Source organism: Mixophyes fleayi, chromosome 5 (assembly GCF_038048845.1).
Source record: "Mixophyes fleayi isolate aMixFle1 chromosome 5, aMixFle1.hap1, whole genome shotgun sequence".
Lineage (NCBI taxonomy): Eukaryota > Metazoa > Chordata > Amphibia > Anura > Limnodynastidae > Mixophyes > Mixophyes fleayi.
The window spans coordinates 242,273,235-242,287,102 of NC_134406.1; the positions used below are offsets into that span (position 1 = coordinate 242,273,235).

The window sequence follows — 13,868 nt, forward strand, 5'->3', positions numbered from 1 at the left end:
GCTTTCTCATGCAAAGTACTGCTGCTATACTCCTTAGCGCTAATGCCATCTCAGGATGGAGCTGCTGAAAAATGTAAATAATGCATTTTTTCTTTATTTTTTTCTTAATAAATTCATTTTATTTCTTCCCATGTTTTTACACTTTTTTTAAACAACTTTATTTACTTATTTTTGAATCTGCTACTGGAAGCCCAAATCCAAGCTTCCCGTTCCAGTATGCATGTGCAAGCCAACAAGCCGGCTTATGTATGTGCAGATTGAACCAAGACTGGCCTGGTGAATGCTAAGTCTCTGCCAGCCACTATTGGTCAGCCGTCTCCGGGGCGAACTTTCATTGATAAATGATGTTGCCATAGATGTTTTATTTACTATCACTAATGCTTATTGCATAACTTTTTGATCAATAAGGGTAAAAAAAGCAAATTCAATATTACATCTTATCTACTACAGTCTGTGAATGGCAATGTCTAATGACAATCATATAATCTTCTGGCAGTTCATTTAGGCTAAAGCATAGGGGATTGAATCAATATTAAGGACTTCAGTCGATAATTGAAAGACTTCTATCCACAATGTTTTGATAAACAGGCAGTTCCAATATATATATGAATGCTGGGCCTGATCCACTTAGGCCGCAAAACGAGCGTACATTGCATATTTTTGCGTCTAGACAATATGGGATCTGGTGGAGGTTGAATGGGTCCCTGAGTTTTAACATTTCTGCTGATCCAATTTTGGAGTTTGGAGTTACTAATTTGTCACTCCCTTTTTAAGACCTTGGCTTTTACATTGTTTCACCGTATGCCACTGTCTATTTAGCATGTTACTAAAGGTGCTAAAAACGCAGCTACAATGAGCTCCGTGAGTTATATATGAGTTTTTAGCACAAATATGCTACAATTCTTTTCCATGTATTCTACAATGGGTGGCTGGAAACACAGACCTCATAGTGGGTAAGAGGAAGGTAAGTCTAGAGTTACACTGAGATTGGTCCCATGCAACCTTAGGGCACTACTGTATGTAGGGGGGGGGGCTTTAAATGTAGATCTGGTGGGGGCTTGATATGTTAGTTTATTAGTAGGATAAAGGTGGGGGCTAATCATGTAATGTTGGGTGGTAACTATTCATTTCTTGGTTGGGGCTATTTATTTAATGGTGCAGACTATTTAATTTAATACAGAGGTTAAGGTCCAGCCTATTAATTTAAAGTGGGGTCAATAAATGTGAATGCCATTCATTTAAACTGGTGCTGTTTAGGGGGAGGGAGGCTTAGCAGGTTCACTCATTGCTAGACTTTACATATTTCATCGACCTATCTTTTTTTCCAAACACGGCCCCAACATTCTAGGATCCTAACAAGCAGCAATTAAGCTCAAGACACGAACAACAGCAACTGGTAGTGAAAGCTGCAGGACCAGGTAGCAGAGAGCAGGACAGTCTGCCAACTGTCCTGGTTCTGGTTGGACAGTCTTGATTTTTGGCCACTGTCCCGCTCAATCAGAACTTTGTACTGACTGCGGGGACAGTTGAATGTCCAGCTCCACACTGCTCTGCTTAGGAAGAGGGAGTTACGTGTACCTAACATTAGTGTGCGTAGCATAGCCTATCCATCTGGAAGGGATGAGAGGGGTTGTAGAAAAGCTTTGCACTGTCTAAAATGATAGCTACACCCCTTGCAAGATGGTCATGCCTATTTTGGAGGATCCCCTCTGGAAGTATTGAGTATTCCTCGGGGACCATCCAACAGTCATACTGAGACAAAGGTGCAGAATGCTGCATTTATCTACTACAAGACACTGTTGCCTGTACAGCAGAGCTCTTTGACAATGGAATTATAATTTTTTACTTTAATTTGCAACAGAAAGTGAAGTTAACCTGATTTCTCCAAACACAGCACCAGCCTTCAGTGTAACCAGGATTTTCTGATCATCAGGTCCACCTAGAACCTGTACCGCACCCTGTTTGATGATGTACATCTCTCGTCCAATCTCTCCCTGTAGTCATAAAAATTTAAATCATATTAGTGTGCTTTGTGGCAAATATGAGCAATCATGGTCATGTCACACTGGAATAATACTGTCTCTGTGCTTTGTATCATAACAGCAGTCATATAAACTTTAAGACTTGCAAATTATTCTGAAGGAATTCTGAAATTCATTTCTGTATTCGTGACTATACAGTCATGTGGAATTTGTCGGCCCAATAAAAATAAAGCAGTCAAACTAAGCATACCATATTAACAAAACAGCAACACATAGTGAAATTGAAGCTGAGAGGTCATGCTCACTAGAGCTTACATTCTAAAGGAGATACTGGTGTTGAATCACAAGGTATCATACTAGTATTATAATCATTTATTGTTAAGGTGCCACAAGAGGCCCACAGCACCATACAATGGTGGTAACAGCAAACCAAAAAATGTAAAATGAACAATAAAACAATGAAATAAAAAGTTTGGGAAAACAATTAACAACCTGGAAGCTGGAAATACAGTAAAGAGGGGGAGTGCGGAGGAGGGAAGGGGATAAAGCCAGCATCTAAGAATGTGGGAACAGGGCTAGAGGCGTTGAGGGTCAGCCTGCGAGACAGGGCTGAAAATGCATCTCAAAGATGCAGAGGCAAAAATGAATGAGTAGGTGAGAAAAAACATGGTGGAAGATGGCCCTGTGCGCCAGAGCTTACAATCTAGAGGACTGTTTGTTTGTACGATAGGTGACTCACGTTGGCAGGAGGATTGTGATAGTGTTAAACATTCTGAAAATGTTTCTAAGAGGAGAAGTTGAGAGTAAATGCTGAGAAGAGAATATGGGAAAGCCAGGCCCATGAAGAATATCCCTCAAGAAATAAGTTGGTCACTGAGACAGGCTTGCCAACACCTTTGCTACCTCAGTGATGTCACTCCCAGAGATTCTATCTGTTGCTATAATCTACAAGATTTAGAGAATGGTCATCGTATAGATCCCAGCATTTACACCGAGATTCCGAACAGAGAAGAGGATAGGTATTACCTAGCATACTGTACATCCGAAAGGAATTAAAATGTGTTGTAAATGGAGGACATCTACTGCCATTGCTTTAGGTTCCTGGTAGACCAAGGTAGGGGTTAAGTAGACCCCATCCTAGTTCCTTACAAAGCCTTTAAAATGTGCAAAGTATTCTCTGCTTCGTGTGCTGTATTTTATTCTATGCTTTGGAATGTATATTTTGTACTCATCTATTACTGTATTTCTTAAATCTACAGCTGTGTTTCAATACCTGCTAGTAATATATTCAATTTCTAAGTTTTTGCTGCGCTGATTTTTTGCTTTTACAATGTATTTTAATAATACTCTGCACTTTAGCTGGTACCTTATGTAAAAGGTTGTCTTAAAGCTTATTTCACATGTATAAATATATAGCTGGAGAATAAGCAAATTTACATCTGTCTACAATAACCTTAAGCTCTTAGAAACTGCCTGTCCTACTTATACAGCATGTGGTCCTGGGCCTAATGCTGTGTTGGTGTTTAAGATTCATTGAGGAAAGTAAGGCAAAAAAATGAGTATGTTTTCTCTTGGACAAAACCATGTTTCAATGCAAGGGGTCTAAAATTAGTTTATTATTTTGCACATAAGATAAATACTGGCTGTTTTTTCATGTAGCACACAAATATTTAAAATTTACCTCCCCCTCCAAATCAACATGGTTTTGCCAAATTTCAAAGGTACTCATTATTTTTGCTTTACTTTCCTTAATGAATCAGGCCCTTCATCACCAAATGACAGCCATGCATTGCTGCAACTACCTGCAATACTAAACGTCTTCGTCGTTGTGTGTTCAATCCCAAAGCGTTATGAAGCACTGTGACATCACAAGTAGCTTCTATGCGTGGTAGCCAGGCTCTGGTCTAGGCAGCAGAGACCCAAATCAGTCCTCCAATGCAAGACAATGATTACAGAGCCATGTAAAATGGATCTTAGGTAATTACTATTACTTCTATACCAAAAACATAGAAGACAAGGTCTACCAAGGTAAAAAAAAAGGAACTAGCAACTTGCTTAGAAGGATATAGAGACTGTAATTGTATGTATTAAACTGTTTATAACATTGCTCGGGAATACGTTTGAAGTTCAAATGGAAGTTGTGAAAGTGGTTTCATTAAAAGTGTAAGAAGAGACTAGAAAACGGTCAGACTCAGCTGGTGCAAAACTTAAGCCCTTTTGAGTAGTGGAAATGACCATGCGATTCTCTGAAGGCAAGGAGCACCCCTAAACAGCCTTTTATCTCACTCCACAAAACTAAGTGTCAATTTTGCACTGTCCTGCTCGAAAAGGTAAAATGCTATGCTTAGTTTGTACTTTACTAAGAACCATACTTGCCAACTCTCCCGGGATGTCCGGGAGACTCCCGAAATTCGGGTCGGTCTCACAGACTCCTGGGAGAGAAGGCAAGTCTCCCGCGTTCCTCAACTGCCTAGCCAATATGGCGCGATCCGCGGTGAATTGTGTCATTTTGGCCCCGCACCACGCACCAAAATGGCATTTCCGTCGCGGGGGGGAAGAGGGGTTGGCAAAGTGACACATTTGGCCAAGCCCCGTCCCCTCCTGCCCTCTAGTCATGCCCCTCTTTTGGACTACACTTGCCAAAAGTAGGCAAGTATGCTAAGAACACCTTACCTCCACCCAGCCCCTCCCCTATGGCTGTGCGATCTCCAGCTTCTCAGCAAACACCACCATCTTGCTTCAAACAATGCTAAACTGCTTCTGCTTATTCAGATGCAACCCCCCTGTGGTCATTACGGGGTCAGTGCCCTTTGTCAGACATATCGGAAGGAAGGCATCAAATAAAATGTGACCTGTTAGGTTTAGTACTTGTTCTATAGGGTAACTAAGGATTTGGGAAACTGACTGACAGACAAATAATTCTTAACATGAAGAAATATGAGATTCAAGCAATTCTGTGGTTTAATAGAGTGGCAAATACTGTAAGAAACAGGAAAATAGTCATAATTTAACAAGGGAGCAATGTAAAAGGTAAGTAATCAGTTAGGTCAACAATGTCATGCCTTTTCTGCGTGAGTCCTCTAGATGTCAGATAATCATTTTATACACTTTCATTTTTCAAATAATGATAGAATTGCTGCTTTGGCCTTGGGTTGGTAAATTGTGTTTACTTATTGTTAGATAATGTATAGTGTTAGAATTTCAAAGTGGATTTCCTCGGTACATCTAAATCATAGCTGCTATGCTGGTTAAATGATTATATCTTGTCTCTTAAATGAAGACATTTGCAGTTGGTATTCACGCTGTTTTGAAGGTTCCATCTTTCATTTGTTAGATGCACTTTGCAAAGCTGTCACAGGAGAAAACAGATGTCCGCATAAAAGCTTTTATTACTCAGCGTTTCCCATATTTTGTCATTTAGTCACTTTTAATAACTTTTGATATAAAATGTACCTGTAGATTACAACCAGTGGAAGCCCCCATTCCGAGGCCAGACCCCAATATTCATGAGAAAGCAACCCATCAATTTAGTAGTGATCATGACTGAGACATGAGGCACACATTGCCTCTCTTGCTCAAGAATCTTCATTAGTAGGTAGATTAGAGACTTTAATACATGTTATTTTTCCTCCAGAAGGCAGAAGGAAAGTTAATAATACACTGCAAATCTTTTTATTACCAGCTGAGAGAAAAGCTATTTGCTTATTCGGAGCTATTCACTGTTCCACTTATATGTTGACATACTTGTAACTCACCAAGAACTGGCAGTAACAGTTGAGTGGAAGTAAAATGATCACAGTAATAACTGATTACATAAAAGTAGAAAGCAGATAGCATAATATGCTAACATCGGGTTCCCTTATTCAAAAGGGGTAACGCACATATCCAAGGCCAGTTGGGACCACAATATAGCAAACAAATCTGACTCCTCAGATCTGTGCTGCTTGCCACACACCGGCTGCTCTCTGGACCGCGTCCTGGATCTGTATGTCTAGACCAGTGGTCAGGGAACAGGGGTAAATGACCCCAAATGGGGTAAAAATGAAATTCCTGGGGGTAATGCTGCCGATTCACATGCTGTCAGTTGGATTGTAGACCTCTTTAAATGTGAAATTGCTGTTGTACCAGAAGAGCCTCAGGGGTTGGCAGAGGCACTCCTTGAGCTTTGATGCAATAATGAAGCACATATTGCATTTGAAAACAAAGCAGATCTGTCATATTTTTGGATGTCAAAAGCTGCAAAGCCATTCAAAATTGCACATGAGGAGGCAGTCAGAAAGCTGCTGCCTTTTGCAACAACCTACCTTGGCGAACAAGGATTTTCCACTCTAACGAATATAAAAACAAAGCAGAGAAATCGATTGGACGCTGAAGACTGTATCCAAATTGCTCTGACATCAAAATGCCCCATTATTGATGCTCTCGTATCAAAAATGAAGCAACATAATTTCTCCAAAATCTGAAGACTTGAAGTTGAAGCTTTCAAATAAATTTTGAATAGATTCAATAAAATTTTAAATTCCAATAATTAATAATATATGATTTCCTTCCTTTCAAATCAAGGGGGTAACGTCAGCGTATCGAAATATACATGGGATAAAAGGTAAAAAAGTTCCCTGACCCCTGGTCTAGACCAATCTCTGGTAGCTGCACCCTGTCACTGATATAAAGGCATGCGTTTCTACATTCCAACTGTATATGTATCAACATCTCCCACTGGCCACATATTCTCACATCAGCCTGTTAATTTGTATCCTGGCCTGGTCCACACCTTTCTGGGATCTGTCGTGTTGCCAGTATCTCTTTGCCATCATCTCTGACACACCATCATGTTGTTGGGAAACCTTACCCATAATTTCATCAAGACCTCCATTTTTATTATATTTATATATATTATATTATTATATTTTTATATATTATTTGGAAACTGGGGCATCTGGAGAAAACCCACCTAGCATGGGGAGAACATGCAAACTCAAGACAGATAGTGCCTTGGTTGGAATCAAACTCATGGCCCTAGAGCTGTGAGGGTGTCTGTCATATGTACCACTCCCAAGTCATTAACTCTGGCAGGCGAACTACAATTCCATGTATATACCTAACATTCTGACCTCTTACCAATCCCAACTGCCTCCTATCTAGTCCCACTGCTGCCTGAAGCACTGCCCAGAATACATAGAACTGTCTCACAATTCACACCAGGCACTGAACTGGATCTGAATGAAACAAAGTACAACAATTTAGCAGCTCCACTAGCAAGTCTTACTTTTTCCACTTATACCAATTTCTTCCACCACCTCCACCTTTCCCTGAATATATCGGTTACCATTACCTAAATGTATTCTCTACTCCACCATCTTATTTTCTTTGACACCTACCTTCTATAGTTTTCTTTGCTTCCTTTTATTCCATTCTTTTTTATTTTCATATTTTTTTAAGCAGACCTAGTTATATTTCACAATGTCCATATACCTCACCACATTATCCTATTGTTTTCTGTCTCACAGACCTTTACTCAAATACCTCCACTTTTCATTTACTTTTGTTAAAATTTTATTTTATTATGACACCAATTGGGGCCTGACATATGATCTAAAATTACTTCTTTGCCATCACCTAATATGCATAATTATTTAGTTACTCAGTCACCACCTAGCAGCTTTGTTGCTGTCCCAATCCCATAGCACCCACTGTAAGGAGCTGAATGTTTCTAAGAAGGTATATGACATTGAACACCCCATGGGCACACATTTATCCACATAAAGTTTCACTTCCCGCACGCATCCCAGGAAACACTCAGGATCAGCTACGCCAGTTTGTGTATCTTATCTTGCATGAAATCACTCTGTGCATGCCCAAAAAGTGATCTTAACATAGGGTGAGTGCAGCAAGGGTGTGTTTGTACAATTGTGAATGCATGCAGACCAGGAAAAAGATGCAGATATGCAGATGATGAGGATGACTTTCTACAGCACTAGTGAATCACTTGTGATTGGCTGCTTGCGATTGCACTGCTCACTCTGATTGGTGCTTTCTTCATCGCTTGGCCATACATTATGCTTTTGCATATGGGTTTAAGCAAAACTTTTCTTTTTTTTTATACAGGACAAGGAGTTATTTCTGCTGTATTAGTGAGGTTTCTTAAGCCATATCGATACCTAACAGAGAATGTGTTTGTTGCACATTAAGCAAATGGATAAAAACATGGACGCATGTGGGTATCTGTGATGTGTGCCTGGTGTAAACTGGTCATATTTGCTACTAGAACCAATCTGCACAGACATTAAGATGTGTACGGCTCAGCAAATGGTACGCTTATAGTGCCCCAGACATTTGGATGTCTCTTAAGCTAGGGGCATATCAAGTCTCTTTTAACCAGTGCAATGCAATTTTCCCACATGTTCCCAGTGTCTGCCTTTCCTTCCCCTCTTAAAACACTTAGTGGGTGGCTACCCTGAACATCGATGTCTCTATCTGTATGATACGCCCGTCTTTCATTGGCCATCATTTAACTGCGACATGTACTCGGCCCTGTTTTAGCCGGCAACTTACCTGTTCTTGAAGCAACGGCAGGCACCAGAAAAGGATGCTGTCATCCCATTGCAGGAAGTCCACACTTCATCCAGAGGCTAATGTCCAAGTTATCCCATCTCCAGCCTGCATGGGACCTTGTTTTTAATCCGAACTAATCATATTACAACCAGCAGTTTTCCGGCTTTTTTTCCCCAATGTTGCTAGCTAAAATCGGAAAGGCCTGGGAGTAGTTCATTATTTACAATCGCCTTCCTTTTGCCTTCTACTCTCATTCCTTCCCACTTGGGCGAGATAGAATATTTTCAAAGGGAGTAAATAAAATCTCTCAATGTACTGATCCGTCCAAATATTTATCTTCACTTCCTGCTTTTGGTGGGCCCCTAGACTCCCTTTGAAACACACATATAACCAAGTCTCATAGTTCACCAAGTTCCCCTGGTTGTGTCCCACTATTTGAGCACACAGAATCACTCTACATCTTTCTCCCCACCAATGCGATGAAAGCACGTCATTGTTTCCACTGACCACTCCCCTAGCCCCAATATCCTACCTCCACTGGGGCAATTTGTGACTATGTACTCACTAGGGAGGAAGTTCTTTCCACAACTGGGGAAGGCTGTGTTAGGGCTCACGACCACCAAGATGAGATTTTAGAACAATGGTGTTGAGGTCTTTACCTTAAGCAGCCGCCTGTCCCGTAGAGCTTTATGTGTTCACAGGTACTTGGATGTCCCCAGGTCTTAAGCTCAGTGTAGTAAAAGCATATCTATGATGACCGTAGCACAGGCGGGATCGGAGGAGCTAGCTCAGGCTGAAGCGAGTGGTCAGAGGTGGCCAAGGTCAGGGTCCGTAGCAAACAGGCAAATCGGTATCCAAGCCGAAGTCAGGGTCACAAGCGAAACAGCGGAGTCCAGTATACAAGCAGGCTAAGCCCTCCCTGCCTTAAATGCTGAAAAGCACCAATCAAAAGGGAGATGGGAGATGTAGTAAATGCGCCCCAGGAGTAGAATAATAAATGAACTAATTAGCCCCACAGGTGATCAAACGCACGCCCCCGGCTGTCAGCATCGCCGGAACACGGCGCTGACTTAGAACAGCATCCCAGCAGTTTCCCTGACAACGGCCGGGACACAGGAACCGGAAGTGACGGTCCAGATTTTGTCATGACAACAGCCGGGATGCAGGTAGTATCAGGCTGTTCAATTTTAACTGGAAAACCTGCAGTGACCACATCCTCATTGTGCATCTCACACTCACTAAAGTCCCTCAACAAATGCAGGGACATAATCTCATTACCCCTTGTATTGATTACCGCAGATCTCACCAGTATAATGTATTGTGTGGTTAGGAAGTAAAGAGAAATATTTGGAGGGATCAGTACATTGAGATATTTTATTTACTCCCTTTGGAAAAATTGTATGTAGACCAATAGTAGAATAAAATGTGTCTTGGAGATGCACAGACCTGCCAGCCTTAACATCCATGCCTCCTGATAGCCACAGATCTGCCAGCCTTAACATCCATGCCTCCTGATAGCCACAGATCTGCCAGCCTTAACATCCATGCCTCCGGATAGCCACAGACCTGCCAGCTTAAACATCCATGCCTCCGGATAGCCACAGACCTGCCAGCCTTAACATCCATGCCTCCTGATAGCCACAGACCTGCCAGCCTTAACATCCATGCCTCCTGATAGCCACAGACCTGCCAGCCTTAACATCCATACCTCCGGATAGCCACAGACCTGCCAGCCTTAACATCCATGCCTCCTGATAGCCACAGACCTGCCAGCCTTAACATCCATGCCTCCTGATAGCCACAGACCTGCCAGCCTTAACATCCATGCCTCTGGATAGCCACAGTCCTGCCAGCCTTAACATCCATGCCTCCGGATAGCCACAGACCTGCCAGCCTTAACATCCATGCCTCCTGATAGCCACAGACCTGCCAGCCTTAACATCCATGCCTCTGGATAGCCACAGTCCTGCCAGCCTTAACATCCATGCCTCCGGATAGCCACAGATCTGCCAGCCTTAACATCCATGCCTCCTGATAGCCACAGATTTGCTTTGTCTGTGCTGTGCCCTCCCCACACTCTGACTCTTGTCTCCAGGGCTCTTCTGCACCAAATGCAATCCACTGTGCTGTGGCACCCACACCTTCCTCTCCAGAGTTCTCTTGGCTCTTCTGAATCCCTTCTACTTGGATCCATGATGCCTTCTGTTGAGCATAACATGGCTGATGACTTAATTACTCCCAGGATACCTCCTTGATGGACTTTTTCTGTGATCTACAGGTGCCCCAGAATGGTCTCCACAAACGGTGAGATTTCAAAATATGGTGCAGGGCTTGCAGGAGGTGAAGGGATAAAAGGTTCTTGCAGCAGTGATTGCCAAGAACATGTTCAGCTGATTGGTTTATGTTACTGTTTTGAGGTTCAGACCTCTAAGAGTGGTCTAAAGCTACTCTCCTCCTCTAACCAATGATGTGACCTACAGTTGGACCAGCACTTCCTCAAGATTCTGCTAACATATTTTTGTATACCCATCACCCCCTATAGCACGTGTAAATGTTTTCCACGGCAAAATGTCAGCACTCCTCCCCTTCCATTTATACATAGTTCCCTATAAGCATAAGCCCACCCCTTGCTCCCTTAACCAATCCACTCACTGTAGCTTCATATGTAACTTTATATGTAACTCGGATTATTCTTAGCTCAGTCATGTTCCCTATCCACATATCTTCGCTTGTTTCAGGGTCTTCTGAAAAGTTGCCAGAGGAAATACACAGCACACAGCTGATTTTTCAGAATGAATTTAGCCTCTGGCTCACAGCAGACAAAAGGCTTACAGATTAAATTAATATTTAATGATGCAGCATAAAACATCAACTCTTTCAGTGGTTTGAATATTTTTCTAAAATCAACATTTTTAAATCATTTAGATGGAGCAAAATAAACATTTAATGAGCAAGATTACCCTTTGTGACACCAATGATGTCTGGGTGATGTTTTATAATGAGTTTACTGTATGTGTAGAAAATAGGAGACAGAATGTTATTTCTCAAACTAGTAACAATATTACGATTTTTAAACTTTTAATAGCAGCCACTAATGCAATCTATTTTAAAAATGTAATTGTGTCACTGATTAGCATTGTTAGACTTTGGGGGTGTGTACACATGTAAGTGATTGATACTTACTATTCGTAAGAAGTGCAAACAACTAAGCCACCGTGCTACATGCTCAGCGCACTGGTGAGCTGACCACTGTAGTGGTCTCTAGGACCACCCACTCTGTCAATCACCAGGACAGTGACATTGCGATTGGAACTGATACCTGTTATGTCAGAAAAAGGGATGTGGCAAATATTGACAGGTTGAGCATGTACAGTCATGGCCAAAAGTTTTGAGAATGACACAGACATTATTTTTTTTACAGTGTCTGCTGTCTAAGTTTTAATGATGTCAATTTGCATATACTCCAGAATGCCATGAAGAGTGATCAGATGAATTGCAATTAATTTCAAAGTCCCTCTTTGCCATGACAATGAGCTTTATCCCAAAAACATTTCCACTGCATTTCAGCTCTGCCACAAAAGGACCAGCTGACATCAGGTCAGTGATTCTCTTATTAACACAGATGAAACTGCTGATGAGGACAAAGCTGGAGATCATTCTGTCATGCTGATTGAGTTGGAATAACAGACTGGAATCTTTAAAAGGAGGGTGGTGCTTGAAATAATTGTTCTTCCTCTGTTAACCATGGTTATCTGCAAGGAAACAAATGCAGTCATCATTGCTTTACACAAAAAGAGCTTCACAGGAAAGGATATTGCTGCTAGTAAGATTGCACCTAAATCAACCTTTTATTGGATCATCAAGAACTTCTAGTAGAGAGGTTAAATAGTTGTGAAGAAGGCTTCAGGGCATCCAGCAAGCGCCAGGACCATCTCCTAAACTTTATTAAGCTGTGGGACCGGTGCACCACCAGTACAGAGCTTGCTCAGGAAAGGCAGCAGGCAGGTGTGAGTGCATCTGCACGCACAGTGAGGTAAAGACTTTTGGAGGATGGCCTGGTGTCAAGGAGGCTAGCAAAGAAGCCACTTCTCTCCCGGAAACATCAGAGACAGACTGATATTTTGCAAAAGGTACAGGGATTGGACTGCTGAGGACTGGGGCAAAATAATTTTCTCTGATGAATCCCCTTTCAAATTGTTTGGGTCATCTTGAAAAACTATTGTCTAGAGAAGCAAAGGTGAGTGCTACCATCAGTCCTGTGTCATGCCAACAGTAAAGCATCCTGAGACCAATCATGTGTCAGGATGCTGCTCACTCACAATTTTACCTAAGAAAACAGCTATGAATAAAGAATGGTACCAAAACATCTTCCAAGAGCAACTTCTCCCAACCATCCAAGAACAGTTTGGTGATGATCAATGCCTTTTCCAGCATGATGAAGCACATTGCCATAAGGCAAAAGTGATAACTAAGTGTCTTGGCGATCAAAACATCGAAATTTTGAGTCCATGGCCAGGAAACTCCGCAGACCTTAATCCCATTGAGAACTTGTGGTCAAACCTCAAGAGGTGGGTGGACAAAAAAAACCCTACAAATTCTGACCAACTCCAAGCATTGATTAGGCAAGAATGGGCGGCCATCAGTCAGTATGTGGCCCAGAAATTGATTGACAGCATGCCAGGGCGAATTGCAGAGGTAATCAAAAAGAAGTGTCAACACTGCAAATATTGACTCTTTGCATAAACTTAATGTAATTGTCAATAAAAGCCTCTGACACTTATGAAATGCTTGTAATCTTACTTCCGTATACCATAGCAACATCTGACAAAAAGGTCTAAAACACTGAAGCAGCAAATTTGGTGAAAACCAATACTTGTGTCATTCTCAAAACTTTTGGCCAGATCTGTAGGTACAGAACAGCATTAAGCCCAAGCCAAGAAACAGGTGTACACTGCCAGATGGAATACTAGAATACCAAATAAAAATAAAACAGGTGAGGGGTGGAAATGTCCATGGAGGTGTATCACAGAATATAAGAAGTGTGAAAGTGGACAGACATCATGGAGGATAGGTGAGTCCATAAGGAGAAGAAGTGATTATACAACTAAGACATCTTAAACAGAGAACTGACAGGGAAAAGAGGCAACGAAAAGTAAAAAGATAAAAAAAAAAAGCTGTATTAATTTTTACTTTATTTTCTGCCTTAATCCAAAAACAAAGAGTTTATTTCTGATAAAATATATTGCAGTTCATACTAATTAATTAAGTGATTAGCTTATTAACTAACACAACCATAGACGGATGGTTAATCTGCTTGACGTTATTTAAATAAAA

General features: G+C 41.5%; 1 protein-coding gene across 1 annotated transcript in view; it reads right to left on the minus strand.

The window, feature by feature from the left end:
- Positions 1-13,868, minus strand: part of CNGB3 (cyclic nucleotide gated channel subunit beta 3) — a 118,780-nt gene that overhangs the window by 20,508 nt on the left and 84,404 nt on the right. Inside the window, exon 16 of the mRNA XM_075213753.1 lies at positions 1,876-1,994. Within this exon, the coding sequence (XP_075069854.1) occupies positions 1,876-1,994 (119 nt within the window). The remainder of the gene's footprint in view (positions 1-1,875; positions 1,995-13,868) is intronic.